This window comes from Aythya marila, assembly GCF_965140915.1.
Source record: "Aythya marila genome assembly, chromosome: 20".
NCBI classification, from domain to species: domain Eukaryota; kingdom Metazoa; phylum Chordata; class Aves; order Anseriformes; family Anatidae; genus Aythya; species Aythya marila.
The window spans coordinates 1,125,831-1,153,788 of record NC_139061.1 but is presented as its reverse complement, the minus strand read 5'-3'; the positions used below and the strand labels follow the sequence as shown (position 1 = coordinate 1,153,788).

General features: G+C 45.1%; 1 protein-coding gene across 3 annotated transcripts in view; it reads right to left on the bottom strand.

Moving 5' to 3' along the window:
* The window catches only part of TYW1B (tRNA-yW synthesizing protein 1 homolog B), a 107,212-nt gene that overhangs the window by 50,495 nt on the left and 28,759 nt on the right, over positions 1-27,958 (bottom strand). For all 3 annotated transcript variants that reach the window (XM_082776612.1, XM_082776613.1, XM_082776614.1), the window contains 4 exons: positions 25,124-25,176; positions 22,364-22,482; positions 11,707-11,816; positions 3,504-3,681 (listed from right to left, as the gene is read on the bottom strand). In XM_082776612.1, the coding sequence (XP_082632738.1) occupies positions 3,504-3,681; positions 11,707-11,816; positions 22,364-22,482; positions 25,124-25,176 (460 nt within the window). The remainder of the gene's footprint in view (positions 1-3,503; positions 3,682-11,706; positions 11,817-22,363; positions 22,483-25,123; positions 25,177-27,958) is intronic.

Below are 27,958 nucleotides of genomic sequence, written 5' to 3'. Positions count from 1 at the left end.
AACACTCAGAAACGTTTCCCATTGCAGGCTGCCATGGGTTCATGCGAGGCACCGACTCCTTTTCACACCACAGCCCACATGGGTAAAAGCCATGAAGCTCAGCCCCTTCCCCTGACCTGCTATTCACCCTGGCCTATGGAAAAGTAAATCCATTCAACAGAAATACAACCTTAATTCAGCCAATTTCTACTGCTGGACACACTGAACTTACTTAGTTGCAGCTGGCATCATCTGTCAAATAATGTTTTGAAGGAAAATCAAAGCTGTTAAAAAAACAAAGTGCCACCCCCCTCCCCCAGTGTTCTCCTTCCACTTCCAGGACTCTTATTTCATATAAAGTGCATCTGGTTACACAGTGCTGGTGAACACAGCATCTGGGAGCCCAACACAGGTAACTTCCAGATGATGAAACCTCCCCTGCCCTGCTAAGAGCATAGGTCAAGAGGCTCTGCAAAGAGCATAATTCATTCCCTAAATCCCAAAGGGTATAAAAGAGAATGAGCAACGATGAAGTCCATTAGCAAAGGGATAATGAAGGACAAAAAAAAGGAGCAAACTAAAGAGAGCTCCCTTGCCACAGAGAGGACTGATAAGGTAGCAGGTGTAACACACTCATTCCTCTGCTGTCCTCAGGGAGACAAAATGAGGGCCTCCAGCTCTTAGCAGTTTTAGGACAATGCTTTGCAAGTGTTTTTTTTTTTTTTTTTTAATGTGCATGTGTGAAGGCTGTTAATGAGCAGACTACAGTCCCAGATTGATTTGGTCCTTTAGAAGATGAGAACAAATTAGAAGCTATTGTTCTGCTGCCAAATGACGCCACCTAAAAATACACCAAAGTGCCTCACCCTCCCCAGAGGTGACAGGATGACAAGAACTGTCCAGAACAAGTCCTAGCAGAGCTGTTAGCAGCCAGAAAATCCAATTACTCGACATGAACACTCAACCTATGTAAACATACTTTCTCAGTATGTATTTAGACTAAAGAATGAAATAGCCCAGAGCAAATACAACGTTTTCGGTTAAAAAAACTGTTTTGCAATTAAGCTTGTCTGGACTGCCAGCCCAAAGCCACAAGCTCCAGAAATGACCAAATGTTCTAGCCACGAGTGGACTGAAGTATTCAAATACAATGAACATAGCCAAAATACTTTTTGTCTTTCCTTAAAGCTACATTTGCCTAATTAGGAGACCCCAGTGAAGATGGAGCAAGTGTTTTTTTTAAAACACGAGCTGAGAAAATCATCTCTTCCAGGGATCTGAATGAATCCCAAGGACAGGCAAGAGGCAGCAGACTCAGCACTGGAGAAAGCTAACTCCTTAAGATAACTCCTTAATCTCTCTCTCTCCTTAAGAGATGCCAGCAAGGGATTTCTGCCCCAAATTGCTGCAAACCAGAGCTGCCCACAGAGCTCTGCCATGGCCAGGAACCAGCATGACTTCCTGCACGCTCTCGCCAAACGGGGGACAAGGTAAAAGGGAAACCAGGGGTACACCCATCACCAGGGAGAAACAGCACAAACCGATCTTCCCTGAACACACCCAGATTTCATAATTAACAGGAAATTTAGTTGCACACTACTAGGATAGGTTTTTGAAAGTTTCTCCTTAATTTTGGGTTATAGTTTGCAAACTACCACAACTGAAGACAGCTGAGATCCCATCCAGGAGACCAAACTGAAATTCATGGCATTTACTATGTGTAAGATGAACTCATGCAGAAATCACAACTAAGTTGTGTAGCAGTAAACTGACTTCAGACCACCAGCCATGGGGTAGTTTTACAAGCAAGAAAAACAATGCAACTTGCTTAATGATACAAAAACCCAGAAACAACAATATAATAAGGAAATGCTCATTTTTGTGAGCAATAATGAGCATCTGCTCACTATTACTGATGTTCATAAATGCAGACATAGATGTGAGGGTTCTTGTTCACAGGCAATAATCAAAAACAATAAAAGAGGACAAGAGCCAGGTAGAATGAGCTCACACCAATGAAATCGCTTTTGCTTTATGAAAAAGTGTTTGTCTGGAGGCAGACGAAGCTGCAGCCCAAACACAAAGAAAGAGGAAGGCACAGGCAGTACCACGCTGGAGACCCACCGAGTCCCCCCAAAGCCAGGGAACACCCCAGACGTGCTCTGAGTTTGCGTGCTGAATGCCAGAGGTCATGCTGCCTATTTTAGGACCAACTTTTAGACTATAGCTCCCCTCTTCTGACAATAGAAAAATGAACTCGGTGCACACTTCAGTTCTTGTATTATGCAAGTCATTTGCTTTGATTAACCAAAGATCAGTTGCAACTTTTAACAACAGCAAGACTAGCATTTTATCACTTTGTTTCTTTTTAACAACATTCAGCAGATCCTAAGAGATCAGCTGCAAAATATAGTATGCTCTCCTTTTAAAATGCTATTTTTAGGAAGGAGCAATTTCTGTCTATCAGGCACATAATACATGACTTAAAGTAACTTGATTACACAATTATTCAATCATTTGGAATGCCTTTGTAGCGTATAATTACTCACTCAAAAATTGCATGCCCTTCCCCCCTCACTGCCATATTCAGACCACAAAAAGGAAGTAAAAAGGAAGCTCTCTCAGAAAGCACTAATATGGAAAGGCATTGAACTGAAATAAGCTGAGCAACATACCAGAACCACCCCGCATACAGCTGCACTAACTTGCTCAACTAACTCCAGGGATGGATTTTGTCAGCATTGTTAGCTGATGGTGTTCAAATCAGTTCCCAGCCACCTTGCAGCTCACACTACTGTGCAGAGCAAGGGCATTAACTATGTTTCCTTGCTATATTCCTTATTTTTGTTAAACATGGCCTGGTTGCTAAAAGACATCTGAATCAGCAATGCTTCATATTTGTAAAAACTCTCTTGGAGTTCTTGAATTGTTGTGTGAATGTTTAGCACAAGTCCCTATGAGAGGGAGATAGTAACTACTGCTCCTGCTTCTGCAGATGAGGTTAACGTATTGCTGTGCTTCTCCTGTGCTCTTACACTGTGCTCTGGGTCCTGCTGCAGAGGCTGACCCGTACAGACCTTGGGTTTGAGCTGTTACGACTGTTTATAAGGCAGTCAGAGCAGATGTCAGACTGCAAAGGAAGCAGACAAACCATACAGACAACTTGCGTTTGGCCTGCTCTAGCTGTCAAACACTCGCGCCAGGTATCTGCATCCCCAAGCACAAGACACAGCTCACTTGCTGCTCTCCTTCCCTCACACCTCCAGGAGATACGATATTACATTCTCTTCACTTCAAGAAGTGATCACACTTTAAGAGATATAAAAAAGAAAAAATCAAGCTGGGAGAGAGAAAGATGAAGAAACACAGGGAGATTAAGGTTAAAATCGAACAGGTGCCAAGTAAGCTTTTCTTTTTTATTGTCAGCACTTGTGCAGAGCTGACTTGGACAAACGATAAAATGGCATTACAACAGAGGTCAGCACTGAAATGCCTTGGAACAGAGTTATTTTGTCCAGCCTTACCTAATCTCATCTGGAAACTGTGCGTTTGTAACGAGGAAGCTGGAGATATTGTGCTGGTGCAGGAGCTTCAGGAAGCGGTTGATCTCCGGGTACATGATGGGCTCTCCCACCAGTGACAGCGCACAGTGCTTTGCTGTCATTGCTTCCTCAAAACGATCTGCTTTTACTCCTGTCACTCCTGCAAAAAAGACAGAAAACTGGCATAAGTTGCATATAACCTCCTCCTGAACCATGCATCCATATCTAAAATATACCCTGTCACCAAGTAAAACCAGCTAGAGCCTTCCTGAACCAGAGAGAACACCAAGCCACAGACAGAGACCACCAAGACCGCTCTGCAGGAACCCAGAAAGCAGTGTATGGCCAGGCACACAAAATTCAGGGCTTTGTGTGCACAGTTAACTATTGCAAGTGATTCTTCTTAGTAACGTTTGAGTCAAACTTTCCCTTGCTAAGACCTCAGTGATGCTGCCTGAATGCTGAGACAAGCACAAGAGCAAGTTCAATTCCACTTCAAGTTGGCATTTAAAAAACAAATAGGTTCTGTTTCTCTCCAATGCTAACCACAGACTGTGTTCCAGCCCCACAAGAACAAACTCCTCAGTGAGGTGGGCCTGGCTCCTTTGAGCAGAGCCATAACCACCACGTCTGAATGAGCATCAGCCACCACGTGCAATGCAACCCAACAGAGGACGTGCTCAAAAGAAACCTCAACACATGACACTGTCTTGAATAGTGAGAGGAGTTCCAGAACAAAGACAGAAAAGCGAGGAACTCAACTGCAGCATCCACGTGAAAATACCATCTGCAGGTTTAACTGACCCGAGTCACATTTACTGTACCCACAGGAGGGCAGGAGAGAGGTGAGCACTGCTCCTGCCCATCCGTATCTGACTAAGTGCTCAGCACCCCGTATGAAGCCATCTGACTACAAACAAGCTTTTGTTCCAAATGTGTCACTTCACATTTCCTTGATGTGCCTTGATGTACTTGAATAATATCTGAGGTTTCAGATTGGGGGTTGGTCTGTTTCAAAAAACAAAGACTTAAGTTTGAAACCAGGTCCTCAGCTCACCTCCCGTTGCCTAGACGCTGGAGCTCAAGCAGTACAGAAAATTACATGCTATGCTGCAAAGCCAAGATAAAAAGAGGTGTTCGTGGATATCGCTTCAGCCTCACGTAGAAAAGCTGGTTTGTGATCAGAGTGAAGCTTAGTGCATTTTAAACCAGCCAGGCTCTGTCCTGAATAGGTGACAGGACTAATGGTTACTCTGCAGAAACTTGACAGTGCTAAATGAGAACTTTATTTGAAAAGAAAGGAGCATCTCAACCACACACGGAGATTAAAGGACTTAACTTTTGTTTTCCTAAAGCTACTTTAGGTCATTTTGGGAATTAATTTCTCTCTCAGTATCTTGCAACTGGACTACAGTAATTACACTGCCAGCTTTATAAGCAGACAGAAGAAAGTTCCAACATCACGAAGTTCGAGAGTAACTTTCTCAAAATGGTTTACATCAAACCTGGCATACAGTAAATACACTCCAGAGGAGAGTAGAGGTTTTATATGCGATCATTTGACCACATAAATCACGAGCTAGACAGGAGTAAACTAAACAGGATTAGTGGGTACTCCAAGGAGTACATGAATGCTGCTGTACGTGTGGCTGCCCTACCACTCCAGCGCTCAGCCTCTGCCCCTGCAGATGAGCCCCCTTCTGTCTTCAGCCAGCAATGGACTTCAACAAAGGCAGAGTTCGGGCAGATTTCGCATGGCATGCGGCAAGTCCAACACAGGTGCAGGAGCTGGGAGCCACAGGAGCTTGAGATGCCTCTGCAAGAGCGGTGCACAGCTTCCAGCTCAGATCTCAGCGGAGCGTGCAGCCAAGTCAGCTCTGAGCTGCAGATCTCCTTTGAAAAGCTGACTCCAGCTGCTCTCCTACTGACACACTTCAATTTCAGAAAGGAAAGCATCATCTGGCATGTCACCCTGTTCAGGCTGGCTGTCGGCTTCGTGCATCCCTCTGCAAGTACCTGTGCTACTGCCTGGGGGGCAAGGAACACATTTTATGCATGCTTACATCAAGATACACAGGTGTTCCCAGATCTCATTTTAAGACCTGTGTTTTGAGTGATTCCCACAAAACCGCTCCCTGTCAGCCGCCAGGATTTCCTAGTTTAGGTCATGTGCTTATTTGTTCATTTTTCCCCCAAGCTAAACAAGGGCTCTATTAGAGACACCCGCTCTTATTTTTTGAATTATGTTTCCATTCTGTGCGTGCCCTTCACAAGGGCACTGAGATTTACTAGTCACCATCTAGAAAAGGTATCCATCAAATAAACTGCTTCACACCTTCCCACCTCAGCTCCTTATAAGGAAGATGTGTCTCCATAAGTTACTCTAAGAGAGAATTATGTGACATTAATTAACATCTCCAGTCTTCAAAACTTGTACACACTATGGCAACATTAAAAGAGGGAAGAAGGTATCTTTAAAAGCATGCAGAGAGACTCTTGCAGGATGAAGAGCTATCCTCTAGGATACGTTATAGGAGAGAGGGTCTGCAAATATTTTTTGTTCTTTCAGGGAACATCTTATTTTTACTACAATGTGTGCAGATAACAACGCAACACAATAACTCTCCTCTCCCTCTGGTGCACAGAGATGTCTGTACCAGAATGCAAAGCTGTGGTACTGGTACTACGAATAGAACAAATTTATTCAAATGTTATCTGAGCAACATTACCAGACTCAAGAGCCATGAAGACGAGGACATTTTCCCCATGCTTTTCTTCTCCAGCAGCTCAAATTCTCTGCTCTACACTGGGATCAGCATTCAAAATCCTTGGCAGATGTGCACAGCACCTGGCTGGAAACTTGACCGGTGTCATTGGAGCAGCCCACGGAGCCCAGCTGCAATCCATCTTCCCTCTACACTCTCTCCCTCTTCAACAAAGCAATCTAGTCCATCACTCTGCTCAAACATACATGTATTACCTATTTATCTTAAAATCAATCATTGTAAAATCCAACCCAGTATTTGCGTTGCGCCGCTGGGTTTGCTGGAAGCAGTGGTGTCTTCTGCCTGAGCCACCTCCAGCCCAGACGGAGCACAGCTCTGGCAGGCGCACAGGGGGTTCCCCGTGGGTTCCCCCTGGGTTCAGGGCAACATTTCTAATCAATTTTGCTCTCACATGGTTCTATTCTAGCCATTTTTCACCTGCACCTCAGGGAAACAGTGTAAAATTCACAAAATGTAACAGCTAGCTACTGGTCTTAATTTTTTCCTGTTTTTCTTCTCCTGAAAACGCTTGCTCTTAGGCTCCCAAGACAGGGAGTACATTACCATCTATTACTCTGCAGTAACAACCCCCCCCCCTTTTTTTTTTCCCACTTTGCAACACAGTTCTAGTCCAGAGCTTTTTTTTTGCCCCCCTCCAGTCATTCTCCTCTCACAGTTCCAGGTCAAGGATAACTGTGCTGAGGAAGCATGTGCAAGTTTCAGGCATCGTTTGGGAATCTATTTAATGGAAAATATGCTCCAGAAGAGAGAATTGGACCGTCTTTACAGACCTCTCAACACTCTGGGAATACTTTCAGATGCTGCCAAGTCATGCTTGAGTCTTTCCTCCTTCCCAGCCCTTTTTGGGAATGCATCAAGGTGTATCATGGGGAGAAGAGGGTTACTCCAGAGTTTGAAGTTGGGTTTAAACCAACTCCTGTACTTAGCTTTCAGAAGGCAGGGCTTTCAAACAGCTGCAGAATAAGCTGCTTTTCACCTTCTTGTAATGCAAACATGAACACATTTTCTGCCATACAGGAGCAACGTTTGCATCACACTGCAGTGCACCAACACTGCATGCAGGAATTGCCCTTGACTCACACAGAAACGCACCCCGTGCTCCATCACAAACTGCAGGCAAACCCAGTCATCATCTGAAACAGCACGTGGCTTTTTTCAAGGTGAATGTAAGTGACGATTTTGAACTCAGGTCCTATCTGATAAAAGAGGATATATATTTTTAATTACTTTCAGAACTTTTGATTTTAACAGGTATAACACAAGTCACAGAACTACTGGTCAGAAGGGACTGCCACAGGTGTCTGGGCCAGGCTCCTGCTCAGAGAGGACAGCTGCCAACACTACTGGGGCAGTCACAGATTTGCTTAGAAGACTTGAAAGCCTCCAAGGCTGGATGGTCTCCCCTCCTCTCTGGGGACCTGTCCAAGAGCTGCACCACCTTCCCTGTGCAAGCTTATTCTTATGTCCAGCCTGAATCTATCAAACAGCAACCTGACTCTGTTGTCCCTTCATCTACAATAGCAGGAGGGTCTCCTCCCAGCAGTGACAACAGGGCGATGACACCCTCACAGAACTTTCCTCTTCTTGCTGAGCTCCATGTGTCCCCATCAGCCCAAAGAGCAGCTCTCTCGAGGTGCTGCTGAAGTACAGCTCTGCTGGTCAGTGCGCCTGTCACCCCCCCCTAAATTAGTACTGCCTGCAAAGCTGCTGGGGGTGTACTCAGTCTCATCATCCGCTCATGGAGATGTATAACACAGGCTCCTGGATCAACACCTGAATTACCCTGCTTGTTATCAGCCACCAACCAGACTTCAAGCTATTGATCATGATCCCTTTAGCTTGCCCAGCCACATTTCAACTAATTTAATAGCCTGGCTATCCGGAATAGACTGAATTCTGAGAAGTGCTCAGTGCTGTAAGTATTAAGCATGAATACTGCTTTGTTTATAGCTTTAACTGTTACTGCATTCCAGACGAAATCTGACATCCTACAGGCTCCTCACTCAGATGAGCCACCTGTACCCAAACCCCTGCTGTGCTGGCACTGCATCCCAGCAGCTGAATTAACAGGCTGCCATGAAACCCTGCAGCAGCTCTGGGCCAGCCAGGCAGCACTGCTGCAGGTGTTCTGCCCTTCCCAAGCACTCTCCCCACCTAGCTCCAGCACAAAAGGAACACCACCAAAGCTAGGATGTGAGACCTGCACATCTTGAGCGGGTTCAGAGAAGGGCGACGAAGCTGGTGAGGGGCCTGGAGAACAAGTCCTACGAGGAGCGGCTGAGGGAGCTGGGCTTGTTCAGCCTGGAGAAGAGGAGGCTCAGGGGTGACCTTATTGCTCTTTACAGATACCTTAAAGGAGGCTGTAGAGAGGTGGGGGTTGGCCTGTTCTCCCACGTGCCTGGTGACAGGACGAGGGGGAATGGGCTTAAGTTGAGCCAGGGGAGTTTTAGGTTAGATGTTAGGAAGAACTTCTTTACAGAAAGGGTTGTGAGGCACTGGAACAGGCTGCCCAGGGAAGTGGTGGAGTCACCATCCCTGGAAGTCTTCAAAAGACGCTTAGATGTAGAGCTTAGGGATATGGTTTAGTGGAGGGCTGTTAGCGTTAGGTTGGAGGTTGGACTCGATGACCTTGAGGTCTCTTCCAACCTAGAAAAAATTCTGTGATTCTCTGTGATTCTGTGACTTCCAGGGATGGTGACTCCACCACTTCCCTGGGCAGCCTGTTCCAATGCCTCACAACCCTTTCAGTGAAGAAGTTCTTCCTAACATCTAACCTAAAACTCCCCTGGCTCAACTTAAGCCCATTCCCCCTCGTCCTGTCACCAGGCACGTGGGAGAACAGGCCAACCCCCACCTCGCTACAGCCTCCCTTGAGGTACCCATAGAGAGCGATAAGGTCGCCCCTGAGCCTCCTCTTCTCCAGGCTGAACAAGCCCAGCTCCCTCAGCCGCTCCTCGTAGGACTTGTTCTCCAGGCCCCTCACCAGCTTCGTCGCCCTTCTCTGCACCCGCTCAAGCACCTCGATGTCCTTCTTGTAGCGAGGGGCCCAAAACTGAACACAGTACTCGAGGTGCGGCCTCACCAGAGCTGAGTACAGGGGGACGATCACCTCCCTAGCCCTGCTGGTCACGCTGTTCCTAATACAAGCCAGGATGCCGTTGGCCTTCTTGGCCACCTGAGCACACTGCTGGCTCATATTCAGCCGACTATCAACCATCACTCCCAGGTCCTTCTCTGCCTGGCAGCTTTCCAACCATTCCTCTCCCAGTCTGTAGCTCTGCTTGGGGTTATTGCGCCCCAGGTGCAGGACCCGGCACTTGGCCTTGTTAAACTTCATGCAGTTGACCTCAGCCCATCGGTGCAGCCTATCCAGATCCTCCTGCAGAGCTTTCCTACCCTCAAGCAGATCGACACACGCACCTAACTTGGTGTCATCTGTGAACTTACTGAGGGTGCACTCGATGCCCTCGTCCAGATCATCGATGAAGATATTAAAGAGGACCGGCCCCAGCACCGAGCCCTGGGGGACGCCACTAGTGACTGGCCTCCAACTGGACTTGGCTCCATTCACCACGACTCTTTGGGCCCGGCTATCCAGCCAGTTTCTAACCCAACGAAGCGTGCGCCAGTCCAAGCCAAGAGCAGCCAGTTTCTTGAGGAGAATGCTGTGGGAAACAGTGTCAAAAGCCTTGCTGAAGTCAAGGTAGACCACATCCACAGCCTTTCCCTCATCCACCCAGCGCGTCACTCTGTCATAGAAGGAGATCAGGTTCGTCAGGAATGACCTGCCTTTCATAAAGCCATGCTGACTGGGCCTGATCGCCTGCTTGCCCTGCAAGAAGTCTTCAAAAGACGTTTAGATGTAGAGCTTAGGGAAATGGTTTAGTGGGGACTGTTAGCGTTAGGTCAGAGGTTGGACTCGATGATCTTGAGGTCTCTTCCAACCTAGAAAATTCTGTGATTCTGTGATCTTAACACCCTGCCCTGCCTCGAGCACCAGGAGCTGTGCTTTGCTCGAACTGAAGGAAGATGCACTACTGACACCAAACTACTCCTACTGTGCCTCCAATCCTCTCACTAGCTCTTCTGTAAGGAAAACCTCCCCACCAAACTACCATCCTCTTCCCCTGTTATACGACAGCACCGTCACTTTTCTCCTGAGGAGCAATAGAACTGCAACCCAACCCAATGGGCTGCATGCAAGGGGCAGAGTGCAGCCAGGTCTTGCTCTTCTAGCTGCTATCCACTCAGCTCAGAACGGGAGCTCCGAGGGAGCTGGCTTCCCTGGAGCTGTTGGTCTGGGATTGCAAGATGATTCAAACCAGCCACTTCATGAATGTGTAAAACAAAGCTCATGAGGCCCCAGCTTGAGTTATTTTTCTGCCTATTACATAAGTCCAATGAGTGAGACAGAGCAACTCCCCTCCGCTGACACGAGTTTTTTTTGCCTGTCACTTTTTTAATCCGTTGGGTTCTCTCTGTGCACAGCCAACGTAAACAAACGGGCTCCCAAAATGACAGCCAAGACTGAGGCTCATCTTGCACGTTTTATGGACGCTTCATTTCACTCCTGCTGCTCACGCAGCCTCTGCTGTCAATTAGGAAGAGCAGAGTTCTAGACCTGCCCTGCCAAGCTGGCCAGTCCTCTGAGCACACAACGCTGACCTTGGCAAAAAGACCAAGCTTATTACACACATCTGGGGGAAAAACAAAACAAAACTAACAGCCATCTATCTCTATATATACAGATATATAGCAAGTGAATGAACTCATGAAGATTTGATATTGGAAGCAAAATGCAGTAATTTTCAAAACTGCCTAACAACTGCAGCTTCAGTTGCACACAAATATACTGAGTAATTCTTAATAAATATCATCATCCTGAATGCTACCTCTCACTTATAAGTGAGGAAAATACAGCCTGGAAGTTTCAGAGGTAACAAATGCTCTCAGGGGAATATGGCTGGACAGCATATTTCCTATTCAGTTTAGAAATTGATTCCTTTTGCCTTCCACCTGCCCTCACTTTTGTATAAGAATCAACATCACTCATCATGTGGGCTAGCTTCAGCCACTGCAGAAGCCTCTGTACACACAAAGAAAGGATGTCACTGCCAGGATGCACAACAGGCAACTCCACTGTACTCCCTCAAGGCAGCAGTAGATTCCCAACAGCTGACTCATGTTCTGAGGTCAAAAACAAGACAGAACATTTCCAAAAACAAATAATAAGTACACCCACAAAGTTTCCTATTTGCCTATCTTTCTGAGATTATAAATCTTATGCCTCCTTACCAGCATTCTGCAGGTAACCAAAATGTTTTAATATAAACTTTGAAGGTGGTGCTGGTGATTATCTTCCCAAAGTATCATTAATGGGCAAGAGTAAGAAAGGTTACCTTTGAACTGCTTAATCATATTCTGATGGTTCTCAATAGCCTCCTGCAAGATCATTTCAGGTTGGTCCATCTTCCATCTCCACTCTGTGCCCACTGGATTTGTATGATGTCTGAAGGAAAAAGAGACTGGGTTATTCACTGCAATTTGTACGAACCCATCCATCACCCTGGGGACTCTGGTATTGTTTAATAAGACTGAAAAACAAGAGCAAATTATCTGCAAGATCCTGCTTCCAACAACTCTCAGATGTGACCTTTGAACACCAGTCTTCTACCCCTCTCCTCCCAGACTCTGGTCCTCTCCAGAAAGAATGGACCTTGTAGTCTAGTATAAACATTAGCATATGTATTTTGAATCATGGGTAAAAGGTTTTTAAGAAGTTAAAATGATGCTCTGCAGCCAGAAAGACCTCTTTTTAAAGAAAAAAAAACCAGCTCTACCTCCTCTTCTGACCACAGCTACATAAAGCACTTAAGAAGGAAGATCCTAAGACTCTTATAGATCCATTCTGGAAAGGCAAACTATTACCCTAAGAAGGAAAGGATTTACTTCTAAGCCAATCTTTGGTTAACACTAGTAACAAAACAGATGATAGCAGGCTACTCAAAACACATAAAGGTTCTGGGAATTCTGCAGTATGCCAGAGATTCATCTCTGGTGAATCCAGTTAGTCTCCCAGATTTACTCAGTAGGGGTTTCTCATCACTTCTGAGACCTGCCACCCAGTTTCTGACACCCAAAGGGAAAAATTAAGTGTTAATTTAGGAATCAAACTGACTGCAGGGACAAAAAACACTGATCATCCCTCTGAGGGACAGCTGTGTTGAACTGGGATAGGAAGCCGACCTTGCCTATGCAGAGAAGAACACTCACTGTACCCACATTTTGCTTTCCTCAAAAATGCAAAAAGCATACTCAGGTGAATCGACCATTCAAGTGCCTGGAAGATACCTGAAACTTCTTGTTCCTTTATTCGTTGCCATGGGAGGATATTACTCAGCCACTGTAAGTCATCTGGAAGAACCTAATCCAGACCAGCAAGTGAAACCCCACAAAGCAACATGCTCATTCCTGGACAACTCCAACCCAAGGAGAGCCTGTACAAGAGCATGGACCTCTCCCTGGTGAGAGGAACTTCCCACTAACCTTGCTGCACTCAGATTAGTATCGAACAGGGGTAGGAAGATGTCTAAAGGCTGCACTACGAAAACCAAAGAATTTGTGCTTTCACCTCCTTGTTCTCTCTGCCCTCTCCTGTTTGTTCCCCAAAATACACTACAAAAGTTCTTCTACTTCTCCCCTACCAATTCTACTGTGGCTTACTGAATAATGCATTCAAAGAAGAGTAGTATATATTTGCTGTGCCTTTCAAAATAGCGTTATTAGATCAATATAGGTCTGGACAAGAAAACATCAAGCAATGCATCTTCTTGAAACTCAGTCTTATAACCAGCTGATCTCTTTTCTCTACTGCTTTCATCATCCCTGGAAGTCAGCCATGGAGAGGACTGAGGTTACCTGCCTCACTCACTCCTTCCATCTCCAAGGGCATTAGGAGATAACATTCAGCATTTAACTAAAGGAGAAAAGAGAGACAAGGGTGCTTTTTCCAGAAGGAAATGGCTGCTTTTTTAGAAGGAAATGGCCTACTGAAGACCATCAAAAGATTCCCACTGGCTGCAGCTCCACTTGAGCAGTGCTAAAACACAAATTCTAGCTCCAGAGTCAACAAGAACAGACCCTAGCCCAAATGCTGCTGTGCCCGCTTCAAGAGCAAAGATTCAAATGCTACTCTCAAACTGCTTCACCATCTCAAAGCTGCTTTAAGCAAAAACAGCTTTTTTGCATTTTTTTTTCAAACGCTGCCAACATGGAAAGTTTTCTGAATGCCAACTATAAAAAGGCATTTATAAAACACTTACATGTTTAACTACATAGCTTGTACCCCGTATATTTAATAGGGCAAGCTGGCAGAAGATCAACAGGCTCTTAATGCACACTGGACAACTATTAATTACTAGCGTCTAACAGCCCTTGAATTTTTAGCACATTCTGTTTATTAAACATACCGGGTCATGTCTACAAAGCTCATTTGGCAAAAAGCAGCTTCTTTTCTCCCAGGGCACAAAGCAAGGGTTTCTGGCTGATGAGATTGTTTCGCAGTCCCCAGCAGAGACCGGCTTTCCCCGCCACCTTCCCACTCCCCTGCAGGCTGTCACCCCTGCATCCTCTGCCTCACCAGCTACTCAAGCCTTGAGCAGGTAATTAAGTGTGATACTCCTTTCCATCCCAAAATAACACCACACACAAAGAAGTCCTACCCAAACCCGCACACACACTAGAAAGCTCTTACTGTGTTAGAATTTGAGTCAGGAACATTTACCTGACCCTTTGGAGACAAGCCATCGCCATCCCAGCACACCACTAAGACAAAGTGATGATGGCGAGCTCTCGGCTCACTCCAGCTCTTCCCCAGCTAGTAAGGACTGCCACCAATCAAGGCTGGTTTGCACTCATCGTATCTCTGATCTACCAGTGTTATTTGGCAGTGTCACCAGCACGCCCCCAATCAGACCCCTGTGAGAAAGGTGGGTGCTTCGGTGAGGCACTGCATCCCCAGCCCCAGTTGCCAGGGCACGATTTCAGTAACACAGCTTTTGCTTTATTTTCAGGACAGGTTCATTCAACACCACTAATTCTAACTGTGGAAAATGCCAGGGGAATTTACAACTACTTCTTTACAAAACTAGAGTAGTTCTCTCCCTGCTAAGAAACTACAGCTTGTTTATAAAGGAAGTCCTTTTAAAATGACCAGAAGTGTCTGAGTTTGTGCCTCTTTTCTTTTGTCAGGGTGAAACCATGAGTACAGATGGTCTTAGGATGAGAGCCTGAAAATCTGGGCTCTAAAATGAAAGTTTATTTTGCAATCAACTCCCAGCATGGCCAGAAGAAACCAATGACCCTCTTTTAAAATGTTTGCTTTCTTCTATGAGCAAAGGTTAGCATTATGAAGTCTTTCAAGAGACTTTGTGGGAAACTGTAGCACAGGTATAAAGTATCCTTTACTCCAGTGATTGATGTTGATACCTGGCAGAGAACACAAAGGTGAGGAAACACTGGGGGCAGTGATCAGGAAAGGACAGGGTACGCAATTCCCAGGAAGGGACAGGAAGGAAAAGCAGAACAAAAATAAGAGGGTTCAAGACAGAAGATCTCAATGATCCCTAAGAACCAGCAGGTGAGGTCCTAGAGGAGAAATGTTGAAGGGCAAAGGAGCTCTGGAGAACTAGCAGGTTTTTAAACCCTATTAAGGCAGAAGTGCAACTGTGGCAATATAAAGCAAAGCGTAACAAGAAACCAATCCAGCAGAATCACAGGCTCTTCTGCAACCTTGCAATCCTCCAGCTGAGAAAAAAAAAAAAAAAAAAAGGAAGAACTTCAGAACACAGGGTCACAATCAGAGAGATCAATGCACAGAGTATGATACACCTAGCAAAGGACGTACAAAAGGGCCAACAAGAAAGCCTCTCCCTGTACTGACATGAGGAGCAAGCAGACAACCAAGGAAAAAGTTTGGCCAATACACAAGGACACAAAACTTGTTCCTCCGTGATAAGAAGCGTTGGCACCTCTTCTTCCTAATGACAAAGGGACAAACCAGATGAGACTAGGAAAGGACAAGTTAATAATACTTCTCTAAAAAGTGTTTTCACTCGGGTGGTAACCTTGCCCTGGAATGTGCTGGATGAATCAGCTGACGGAGCATCACGGTGGGTAGCAATAAGCTGAAAGCGTGTGGCCAACACAGAAATGCAACTTCAAAAAGACTACAAGACTGCAAGTGCAACGCCTGCTTTAGCAGGAATCAAGGATTTCTGTATCAGCCCCTCTTAACTTTGAATTCCTTGGGACACAATGGATTAAGTGTTTGTGATTTCCACACCCCCTTGAGAAGACAGCCTGCAGATGAGAACAGCCAACAGAGAACATTTCACACCAAGACCACCACGTAGGTGTGGTGGCCACCTTGTAGGCAAAGGAGAAGAGAAGAGTTCAAGCTTTGGACTCTGATTTACCCAATATTTTCACAATTTGACCAAGGAAATGTTCTGTAGAAGGCACTATTTTTAAAGAGTACATTATCGTGGTGGAAAGCTTAGATCTGCGATCAGTCGCCACTGCTTCAGAACGGCACCAGACCTGGCCAGAAGGACAGCTGCAGGGCGTGTGCGGAACTGGCCCCATTCAGCGGTTTCTTAGAGCTGAGCAGCGCAGGAGGCAGGCTTGCCACAGCCCCAGGTGGAACCAACACTTCTGGAGATGCAAACCCACAGCATGCCATTAGGAACAGACCACCCACTGGCTGAGGACATCACCGCCCTGCTGGTGACAAGCTGCCGTAACCTGCCACTGGCTGCAAAACGCAGCACAGGGAGGCAAAGAGCTGGGGAGCGCCTCCTCCACAAGGGATGGGATAGCGAGGACAGGCTGTTCTCCAGGCATGCAGAATCACAAATGGCCTCAAAACAACAATGAGGAGGGATGCCTGGTTCTACCAGTCCCCCTGCAGACCAACACCACAGCATGCTGCGAGGGAATCACTGCTTCGTGCCTCTAAGCACAGGCAGCACACAGCCATCAATCAGGACCGACACAGGCTCACCTGGACCTGCCCTCCGCAGAGGATGCACCAGAGACTTCATGTCTCAGATTGTTTTTACAAATCACACAACACTCACTTTAAGAAGAAAAAAGTAAGTTGATAGGCATTTTTAGTTTTTTGTTCTTATCTAGACTGTTGTCAAAGGAAAAGGAACAATGTACCTACAGAAACTTCCCATTAAATATTTTTTTTGTGTTGCTTTGAGAAGTCTTTTGTTAGGTTTAGGAGTAAGAAAAATAGTTTATAATGAATAAATTCGGGAAAAAAAAATCAAAACACATGGAATAAGCTATTTTAGAGAAGAAAACACTGGGGAAGTAAGTCCAAAATCAAATTTTGGATATCTAAATATCCAAAGAAAACTCATTTTAACAGTGACAATAGTGAGTATTTTAGAAAGAAAACTTGGACATCCATGTTTTGAAATCAATTTAGGTAAAAAGAAAAAAAAAAAAAAAAAAAAAGATTTTTCAGAAACAGATAAAAAACCCATGGCTGATTTATTTTTTCATCCCAAATCCAGCAGCTCAGAGCACTTCCCTAGAACACACTGCAGCTGACCTCCCTCCAGCTCCTGGGGAGTGCTGATGCTCCCCCCTCAACGTGCTGCCAAATCACAAGGTGTAATTTTTCCTGAGATAGTCATGTTACAACTGCCTACAACTCGTGGCACTAACAACAGTGATTGCTTTAGATGAGGTTGGATTTGCCAGCTACCCCAAACAGAGGGGACTGAGCTTCACAAGGCTCTAGACAAATCCCCTTTTTGAACTCACATTTCCGAAGTCTTAAGGACAGAAGACAGGCCATGCTGAAGAATTACACCCCAACCCTCAGATGTCAAAAATACTCACCTTTTATAAGCAGGGCACAGTTTATAGAACAGCAGGTGCTGCTGAGCACCTCCCAGAGGCCTGCCAAAGGCTGTGTCGGTGTATTTTGTTCCTTCCCAGCAGAAACAGGCACCGTGCTCAGCACAGCGTAAGAAACCATCCCAAAGGCAGCCCTCAGGATGTGCAGGGTCACTTTCAGAGCCCACGATCACTCCATCAAGTTACTCATTGCTGTAACTGGCTACCAAGTCACCTACGATACCCAACAAGACATACGTAAGCATTCCATTAGCCAGTGATCTGGTTACAGTCACCACTAACGCCATAAATACACAGATTGGCCATGGCAGCTACAAAAGCCAGTAACAAGTCCAAGAACACAAAAACGCACGCGGCTGTGAGATGAAAAGCATGGACTTCAGCCCCAGAAAGTGCTGGCAGGCTATTTTTTTTCCCCTGTGAGCCTTTTACATAACAATAGCAATGAAAATGCTCCTCACTGCACAGGGTGAGCTGGGAGCCCTTCACAATAGATGCCACACTGGGGCTTTATTGACCTCAAGGTCACTGACAGGAACCTTACCGCTACGCTTCCATGCCTGGATTTGGCAAACCAGCGTCTAGCCATTACCAAGGACCACGCTTAGCAGTGCAGTCTTTTGTACCACACAGAGCAACTGATCCAACTCCATCCTGCTCTAACAACCAGCACCAAGGGCACTGACAGTGCCTCAGCAGAGCCCCAACGCTCCCGTGTGCCAGCACAGAAGCCCCCAGCCAAGCGAGGCCCAGAGGCTTGCTCCCACCTCACCCGATGGACCCCACCAAAGTGTTTCCACAAGAAAAATGCCCAACAGGTGACTGCAGTGCTGGCAGAGCAGCATATAAAGGCACCAAGAGAAACATTCTCTACTCTATCAAAAGTAAAAAAAATTGTGTTCAGAAATTACTTGTGACGTTGGTTCAGGTTTTACCAAGGATGAGCCAGCTATATTCTGCCATCTGCCCCTCCCCTTTCATTTACACGGTTACCTCCAGGTAAATAAACCAGTGAAAAAAATAACACTGAAAAGGGTGAACACATCACCATATACTACTACAATTCTGTAAACAAAAACAGGAGAGTTATACTTATGCTGGGAGAAGAGTCTCGCTCAATTGAAACAAGGACAGGTGACTGGAGATGCCAAAAGGCTTCCTGAACTTCCAGGCTCAGGTTCCAAACTTATTTTACAAATCTGCATTGCTGTCAGCTCCTTTGATATCATATTTCACATTTCCCTGACAAACTTCACCTCTGGAGTAGTTCTTTAATAAAAATAAACTTTGTTTTGATCTGTTTTCAGTTTTCAAGCACCTTTCCTGTAGGAGATTAATATTATTTTTTTTTTTTTTTAAATCTCTTCATTTTGCAGGGCTTACTGTAATCACTGGCTTTTGGCCACGTATATTCAGACAGTCCAAACAATTTCAGCTGTTGCCTACTGTACAAGTTAAAGCTGGAGCCTTCAAGTACAGGTACAAACAATATAAAGCTACAAAAGAAGAAATATGAACACATTTCTTTATGGGATATTTTATTCTGTCTGGTTTGCCTCTTCCTCAGATGCAAAATAAAGCCTATTAATTTAAATCTTATTTAGCTGTTCCATCGCTCCACAAAAATTGATCGTGTTTTAGACACTCAGCCAGAGGACATAATCAAATCAGGTTTGCCTGGTGGCTGTGCCGCAGTACAGTGTCAGAAAGCCTCAGTCCCCACACTTGCTCTAATTGATTAAGAGATTCGGTCATTTGCACATTTCCATTTAGACAATTAAGCTAAAGAGACACTACAAACAGCGAGACCAACTGAGTGCAATAATGGATAGTGACGGACTATTTCTGTAGGGACAGTTATAAGTTAGGGATGTTGCTGTAACTAAAATTTGTTGGGTTTGGTTTTGTATTTTTTTACCCCCTCTTGCTTTTATTGCAGCACCGCCTTGCAGGGGAACAACACACAAACGAACGACCTGCCACATCGCTAACCTGCACCAACAAACCACCGGCCACAAGGGGAATGGAAGCAAGGGCCAGCGGCCAGCCCAGCAGGGGGCACAGGCAGGTTACCCACCAACCCGGACGAGGAAGGTCTCTAGAGCACAAGTCAAGCTGCATCTTTTATAAGGCAGCCCAACTGTCCAAGTGTTTGGGGGTTGGCTCCACCCGCAATGCCTGGTCTGGGGCCAGAAGGCATCAGTCATGACCAGCCAGCTGCAATGACATCCAGTTCCCAAGGAACGCTGCTGAACTACAGCATTTCTTGCCAAAGTGAGGAAGAGAAAACAAACAGGCTCCTCGGCCTTTTCCTCAGTGATCCTCGGAGAGCCGCAGTGAGTTATGCAGCTGGAAGTACTGGCAGCCTCTACAAATGTCAAAATCCTGAAAGGGATCAAGGAAAAAAAAAATCACAGCAGTCTTATCTGCAGCTTAGTGCACAGAGCTGCACAACAAGGCCAGCAAAGCATAAAACCTGTATTAAAAACATTTTGCCAACTATAGATCAAAACTATCGTTTCCTACGTCTCCAACAGCACAGATGGTAACTGCTAATAAGAAGGTAATATATTTATACTACCCAGCCACTGGTGCTTGTAATTCTGCATTCAGCCTCCTGTGATTAAGCATCTGCAAGGAGTGGTGGGTTTAAAGTAAGAACTGTGTAGATGTTGCTGGATGTTTGTGAACTGCAGTGACATGTAACAGGTAATGACAGAAGTGGACGAGGAAGTCTCCTTTCATCTAACTAACAGGACCTGGCGCAGCTTGCAGCCATGGGAAGGATTGTAGCAGCACAAGCACAGGGTCTGAAAGCGCTGCCAAAGCCGAGGAGAAAGCTTCGTTCAGTGACAGTTCTGGTTTATGTCAAGATGAGGTGTACATAAAATGAGCCGTGAGATGAGATGCAAACTGAACCTTAAGTCTTCAAATCCAGAGGTCAGAGATGAGCAGACAGCTGCTGTCCACATGGACAAGTCCAACAACTGCAGCCCATTTCACCTACTGAAGGTGAATGAGAAAGTTTTTCGGCACAGTCCTCTGGAAAGCTATTTGCTTGCATTCAGGTTGTTACCATTAGCAAAAAAAGCATTCCAGCACTCAGTATGATTAGAGCTACATGTTTCCAGGATTCTTCTCAAAGTGCCAAATGACACCTCCAGAATGATGAGTCACACGGAAGGTATCACACTTTGCAATTTATCCTAATTTACACTTGTTTGACCTCTCCAGCTCAGCCCCATACTCTAGGTACAGGCTGGGATACTGCTGCTAAGAAATGCCGGAGTTGGGTCATTTTGAAGGGGAACAGCATTAAATGGTCTGCAGTGCAATACTAGGAACAAAACACTATGTTTTGGTGATGTTATTGCTTTCTATTTGCTGTTTATGATGTACCTTCTGTGTAGGGACAGAGGGACAATAATACGCATGGCGGTCTTCCTCCTAGCAGTACAGCCACCACTGCAGAATTAAATGCACTACTGCTAGCTGATACTTGGAAAAAAGGAATAAGCAGTACATTTTTTGTTGCAGTCATCAGATTGTTATTACAGGCTCTGAAGAAAAGTGGTAATACTTGCCAGTTGCTGTCCTTTCAAGCCAGGATACAATGAAAGCCCATCAAGAGCACCAATTAACATTCTGGAATAGGCTCCCAAACGCAAACTTAACAGGACAAGTGGTATCTGATGCTTATACTTAATACTAATATGGAAGGCAGCGTCAAAGTGCATTCAAAGTTTCAGCAGCACTTTTGTGTGGATGCTGTCATTTAAATATTCTCTTGAAACATTTGCATTATTAGAACTTGATGACTATGAGAGACAGGAAACAGTACTCAGAAACGCAGCTGTTTCGGCATGAAAATACTGGTACATTGGACACCCAGGCTCAGGGATGGAATAGCTGCTGCTGGCAGACAGCCCCCTAGGGTAGACAAATAGCAGAGGACGTGCAGCCCCCATGGTTTGAAATAGCTAGCAAGGCAGAAGACAAAAGAGCTCAAAGAATAACCTCTGTGTCCTCCCACTCGGTACACTTTCACGTCATTGCTTTTATTTCTGCTGAGCTTCTCAGTCTCACCGATCCCCTCCTGCACTCCCCCAGCCTAGCAAAAAACTCCCTCTGAAATCCAGGCATTTTGGTGAGTTAGCAGTGCTAGAGCAGCTGACAGTTCAGATCTAGGCAAAGCTCATTTCCTTCAGAGAAATGACAGTGAAGTAATTCCTTTGAGAAAAGGGTCACTTTACTAGCTAAAATGGAAAATCATTTATTAACTACTGTTTTAGAAAGGCAACAGTTATGAAGTCATCACTTTTCACTCACTGAGAATGTGAATTGCAGTGTGAAGGTAAGACAAAAGATCCAGTTTCAAAGAAAACAACAGAATATTTAGCACCTTGGTGGCTTTGCACAACATGAGGGCCTGTCCACATGCTCCAAAGCACCATGAGCCAGTCCCAGACAGTGACCTCAAAAGGGAACCATACTGCTGTCAAGTGCTGGCTCTTGCCAACCTTTTCAGAGCAGGGTGCAGAGGGACTTGTGGGCAGTAGACAGAGAAAAGCCCATCTCCTGTCTCCCTGATTTCTCCTTCCACCAGATGGTCTGAGCTTGCTGGGGCCCCAAGATGTGGCTGCAGAGGACCCTGCTCTAGGGAAGGTAGCGCTGGGGAGCCATCAGATCTTATTCAGCCTCTAGGAAATACAGTCTCCCATGCACCTACCTCAGGCCCAAGCCATGGGCTCCACAGCTCTCCGAGGAGGAGTGCAGGCAGATGCACGAAGGCAGGGGTGAGCACAGCTCCCTTCCTCACTCCTCCTCCTCCTCACACTTCCAAGTGGAAAAGGACACATGAATGACACTGCCCTATGTTTGAGGATAAGGACAGGGACGGAGTGGTGCAGAACAAAGCCCAGCTGGCCCACACAGTTGAGTAGAGCAGGGCACAGGATTAGCACCGTGGACAGACATCCCTCTTACTATATTTCTATTGCCCTGTTTCTTGTGTTGCTGTTCACAGTGCAGGATTCCTCTCCCCATGTGCAATAGCACAGAAAGACTGTAATACATGACTAGGTGATCTCCCCCCAAAGCAAAACTGCAACAATATTTTACCTCCAGCAAAACACACATTTGTTGGCACAAGCAAGGCTCGGCGTGGCTTCCATGCAGCGATGGCTCTCAATTCCATAAAATGTGTGCTTGTAGCAGCCACCTCGGCCTCGAAGCATCGACTGGCAGCAGAAAAAGACACAAATACTGAGAAAGTTAAAACACATTATCTGTAACCAAACCAAGTGTAAAGATTTAAAGTCTGCTCCCTGGGCATATTTGCAGTTTTCAATCACTAGTAAATTTGGTGTTCAGCCACCTGTGATGGGTACAGCGAGCCAGATCACAGCTATGCAACAGGTCAGAATAATGATAGATGCAGTCTGTTTTAAGAAATTCCTAATAGGCGTATCACCATACAGTCTGATTGTGTAAGTTTCCTCTCACACAGCTTTAAACTTGACACCATAAATGCCTTGTTTCTGTAAGGATCTATCCAGACAATCAGCATCTTGCAGCACCAAAGCATAACTGTGCTCCACTGAACCTTTTAACTGAACCAGCCAACAGAAGAAAGCAGGTAAAGCCACTTAAGCCGTAAGAAATATTATTGCAAGAGCCCAATAAAGAGTAACAAGGATCAATTTAAACGCTGCACTATGAAACACTCAATTCTTTCCATTTGTCTAGTAAAGCATTTCTTCTAGCACTAAATTAAATAAATATCCTGACCTTATAAACCCTCATTCACACCAGTCATTGGCTCCAGCAGGACATCGCACGTTCCTTCACAGAGCCGCAGCTGCCTTCCCACCGGAATTTGTCTCCTATTTAGTATGCAAGTTGCTTGGAGCAAAGACTGTCTTTCATTATCTCAGTTAAATAATAATAAATGAGAAAGGATCTTTACCACTCTCCAGAGAAAATTTGAAATATAACATAATAACTTTTAATCTATCTTCCTCTACCTGAAGTGTCCTAGTGATCCAAGAGAAAGTTTCCACTGAGCACTAGGGAAAGAATAGGTAATGCCTAGCATATGTACAGCATTGCTGGAAGATTAAACAAAATAGAAAATACTATTTATTCTACCCATCCCTCAAATGACAGAGGTTTCAGGAGACTCACAAGTTCTAGGACAGCAAGTTGTATTATGGATTTCATAAAACAGGCAAATTGGACCCTGCCTTAAATTTGCAGGGTTTATGCTCTTTTCCAGAATACAACAGACACAATCATTTTAATCTGAGATATCACTGTGGAGCGCTGCTTAATACTATTCCTTGTAGCCCTGGCTCCTTCTCTCCACTGATACAAATCTGGAACAAACCTCCTGAAGACACTCACATATTGGTGTGAATCTGAGTCAAAGCCACTGCCTGTAACCAATTTCAGCTCAATTTATTAGAAGGCTTTATGTTCAATTCCTGCTTAAGCTAAAAATAGTATGGTACTATCTAAGCACACAGAGCTGCTATTTATTTTGTGAAATGGCTTTACAGTGCTGCATTAAATTTCAGTTCTTTAATAAAAATAGGTTCTCTGGTTTTCTCTCAGTCACAGCATTGATGAAGTCTGACAAGTTTTTCTTTAAACATTTCGTGGCCTTCTCTGACGCTAAAAATGATGGAAGAGAAATATTTGCAAGAGTAAACAGCAGAAGCATCACTGGGATCAGTATGTCTCAAATATTCATGACAATACAACGGTGGGCTCTTTAAGCTGTTCACAAGAACAAGTCTTTTGATAAGACAGTTCATTGATACCAGCCATTTCAATAAAAACCTCACTGCAGCCACCCACTTAGGTGATTGCCATTCAAAGAGCTCTTTTCAAAAATAAACAAAGTTAATCATGCAGCAAAAAGAGAGCTGAGAGACCAAGGAACTGATCGCTGCCACAGCTCAAGAATTAGAGATGCGCTGGCATTTTGATGAGATGCTGATTCCTGGTTTATCATCCTGCGAATGCTGAAGGCTTGAGCACGTTAAAATCAATGTTACTCCTCAAATGTATACCATTACAGGCCAGCTTTCAACTTCAGAGCTGCAAACTGCTTCTCAGGGACCTGCAGAGGACAACTAAAACACACATTCCAAAGCAGCTGACGTTTGTTCTATAGGGCTCTGCACCTCCACTGGGAAAAGTCTTAAGCCTGCAAACAAACTACTTGAAAAGCTAATGGCTTACATAGCCTACAACTATAGGACTTGGGGGATGATTTTTTTCCACCTATATATGCATACACACACACATATATATACCCACATGTATATTATGTACAGCTATAGATACACACACCCCCAAAGACTAAATTTAAAAAACTCCTAGTGACAGTTACTTTGCTATCTAGACCTTGGCAAGTGTTGCAAAATAGTGGAGGAACATTGCCTGTTACAAATCAGATGCCTTAGTCACAGAACAACAGGTTTAATGAGTGCCCTTGCGCACTCATTTGAACGTAGCGATGGACTGTCATCTTTGTTTCAAAAGACCTCACACCTATGACGAAACCTTCCCACTTTCCCGTGGCGTTCTGCTCCTGCCATATATTTTAGTAGGTAGGAGATATTTTAGCAGACAGCAGAAACGGGAAAAACAACAACAGAAAATGATGTTCCCAGCTCTTTGCCACAGTCATGTTCTCACTCTTAGCAGCAAGTTTTTAATAGCTTGAAATGCAGAACTACAGCCTGTAAGACAGAATGTCTTCTTGCAGGTAATATCACATTTTTAAAGGGTATTTCACATGTAAGTTGTAATACCTGAATAAGTCTCTAGCTTTATCTTTTTATTTATTTATGAACTGAGAAAAAAGCATACCTTTGTCCATCGACAAAGCTTCACCCCAGAATGGCTTCCGATCAGCTTGTAACCTGAAGACAAGAGGTAAATCAAATGATCAATTTCAGCCTGAAATAGTTGACACACAAAATATAATAAGGGGTAACAGAATTATTAAGCATCTCCACCTCAGTGCTGCTTTTCCCTGTTAGCACAAACACAACACCAAGATCGGCAATGCCCGCGCACATCGCTCGTCACTTGACTCTGGGAGCCCACACATCTGAGCAAAGGCCATGGCCACCCAAGGGACTTTGGCCTGCTTGAGGCAGTTTTTTCCAGAGGGGATTTATTTGTACTGCTCAGCTGTCTGAATCATTCTGGGGTGGCCTTAAGATTTCTCCAAGTAACAGGGTAGCCCTGCAACAGCGGTGTGGGACACCTGCATTGACCCCAAGGGATGGGGCATGGAAGGGAGCAGGACAGGGCACCAGCAGCTTCTCCTGGCCCTAAGTAACTACTCCTGACCTGACTCTTCCTCAGGACCAAGGAGACCTGTTCCTGCTCCTCAGCAGGTCTGACCAAGCCTGGAGAACATCTGATTGACCGTGCAGCTGCAATGCAGCTTGACATTGCAGCTGCAATGGTGGAAGAGAACCAAAATTCAGGGCTCAGTTTGAACTCAAGCTTCATGGGTTCACCAACACCACACACACCATCTCCCCTGGCCATGACAGAGCCACAGTAATCAGATAAGCAAGGAAGCCACTACTCCACACCCAGAGGAAAGCTGATTTCACATCATTTCACGCTCCTAAGCCAAGATCAACACAATTTTATTTAAATTTATTGGCCCAGAAGGATTAATTCTACAGTGTCTGTTAAGCACTAAGTACTATTATTACCCAAACTGCTTGAGTTAGGTTATTTTCTTCTTTGAAAAAAGTGCATAGAGACCAATGTGTCTGAAGGATTAAAAATCACTTCAGAAATCAGCATAAAAATAAGAGGAATTTGAGAAGCCTCGCAGTGTCACTCATGCAGTAGCATTTTATGCATCTGTGTGGCCTGGCTGTCCAAACCCAGCACATCTCCACCAGAAGCTTTGGGCAGATGTTTTTATTAACATTTTCAAGGGAAATCAGACTTCAGGTCTCAAGCCTCCTTCCTGCTCCTCCTACCCAAGAGGGGGTAAAAAAATACCTGTTCACAGAAGCAGCCTTCACCTGGTACGATGGAAATGGGCACAAGCACCCTGCCTGGAACTGGTCACCATGTCTCATGCAGCAGGGCCCCAGGGAAGCATGACAGCACCCCAAAGTCCCCTGCACCTCCAAGTACACAAAGCCAGCCAGGAACTAAAGTGACAGCAGATGCCGTAACAGCTGCAGCAGCTAGAAATTAAACAGTGTGAAGACATGCACAGCTAACAAGAAATCACACAGCATCTAGAGCACACTGCTTCCACTACTCCGCCACTGAAATTCAACAGAGATCTGACCAGACTCCTCTTACTTGTTGATCTTACGTTGTTCCAGTCTCCTTGTGCAGCTTCTTAACCTCATGGGAGGGTGGACAAATGTAGTTTTAGCTTGATCTGTTCCCTGATCAGCTCTCCAAGAGACTGTGTGAACAGTTGGGTCATAGCAAGGGGGGTGATTGGCAGAACCAAGTGGTGGGGGCCCCCTTTTGATGGCAAAGGGATGGACAGCCAGGTTAAGTGAAGGTTCAGAGACTTCAGTCTGCTCCCAAGAATAAGCCCTGAGCTCCCTCTCAACTCAGGGGGAACAGACAACATTTCAAACTCATCCTCCTTGCACGTATGCCCGGGTTAAGTAAATGCAGCAAGGAGGAGAGAACTGATGCAAGCCAAAAAGCCTTGATATTTTACCAAGCTGATCATCCGGCCCTTTCCTGGAGAAGACATCAACATAACTCTGATCAGCACTTCTGATATGGACCTGATATCCGGCACAGCCAGGGGTGATATTGAAGTCACCATCTAGGACTGGACGTAGCATCTCCCTGTTGATCCTTGCGTGAGACAACCAAATCCCCACAACTGAATTTGGCGGCATCACATCATCTCCTCCTACCCTGAGTCTCTCCTGCTCATTTCTTCTGCATTTCTTTGCAAAAAGGTTTGTCCAGCAAGGTCTAATCTCAGAGACCTCCCTGTACTGCTAGAATTCATATCCTTACAGAATATGATGAGCATGGGAAAGCCAGACTCTGCTGATATCAACCACTGCAGCCTTAGTCGTCATCTTATATTTCTCAGAACCCAGCAACAGTGTTCATATAAGATTATTCTCTCAGATTGTCAATAGAAGTAATGTGGCTGCTTTAAAATGAGTTTTAGATTAAAATTAAATTGGAACTAGGGCATGCTTGCCCAAATCCACTACTGCGTTGCTTAAGGGAAGAGAGGAAGCAGCTAAACTGGACAAGGTGCCAAACTCCGGAGCCCAAAGCTGCAACACTTTCTCTTAACTTGCTTAGACCAACTTCCACCATGTGGAGCGCCCACAGCTTCCTATAAAGGCCAAGAAAATTGTACATGTTCAACATCAAAACAGAGGCTTACAAACTTCAGCCAGCTTTAGCTATGAGAAGGGGCTTACTCATCTTATTTGCTGCTGCCAGGAGTCACAGCTAGAGTTACTGGAAGAAACATCGTATATTTGCAGAACTTCTTTAAAGCACTGCACAAAGCTTTTGAATTCGAGTCTTCACTGCTTGGGTAGCTCTGGTAGCCAGTCTAGTTACCTTGCCAAGCCATCACAGCGATCATGGACCATGACACATTTTTTCAGACTTGGAAATTAAACCAAGTATCAGCGACCACGTCTGTACGCTCTTTACATCTATTGT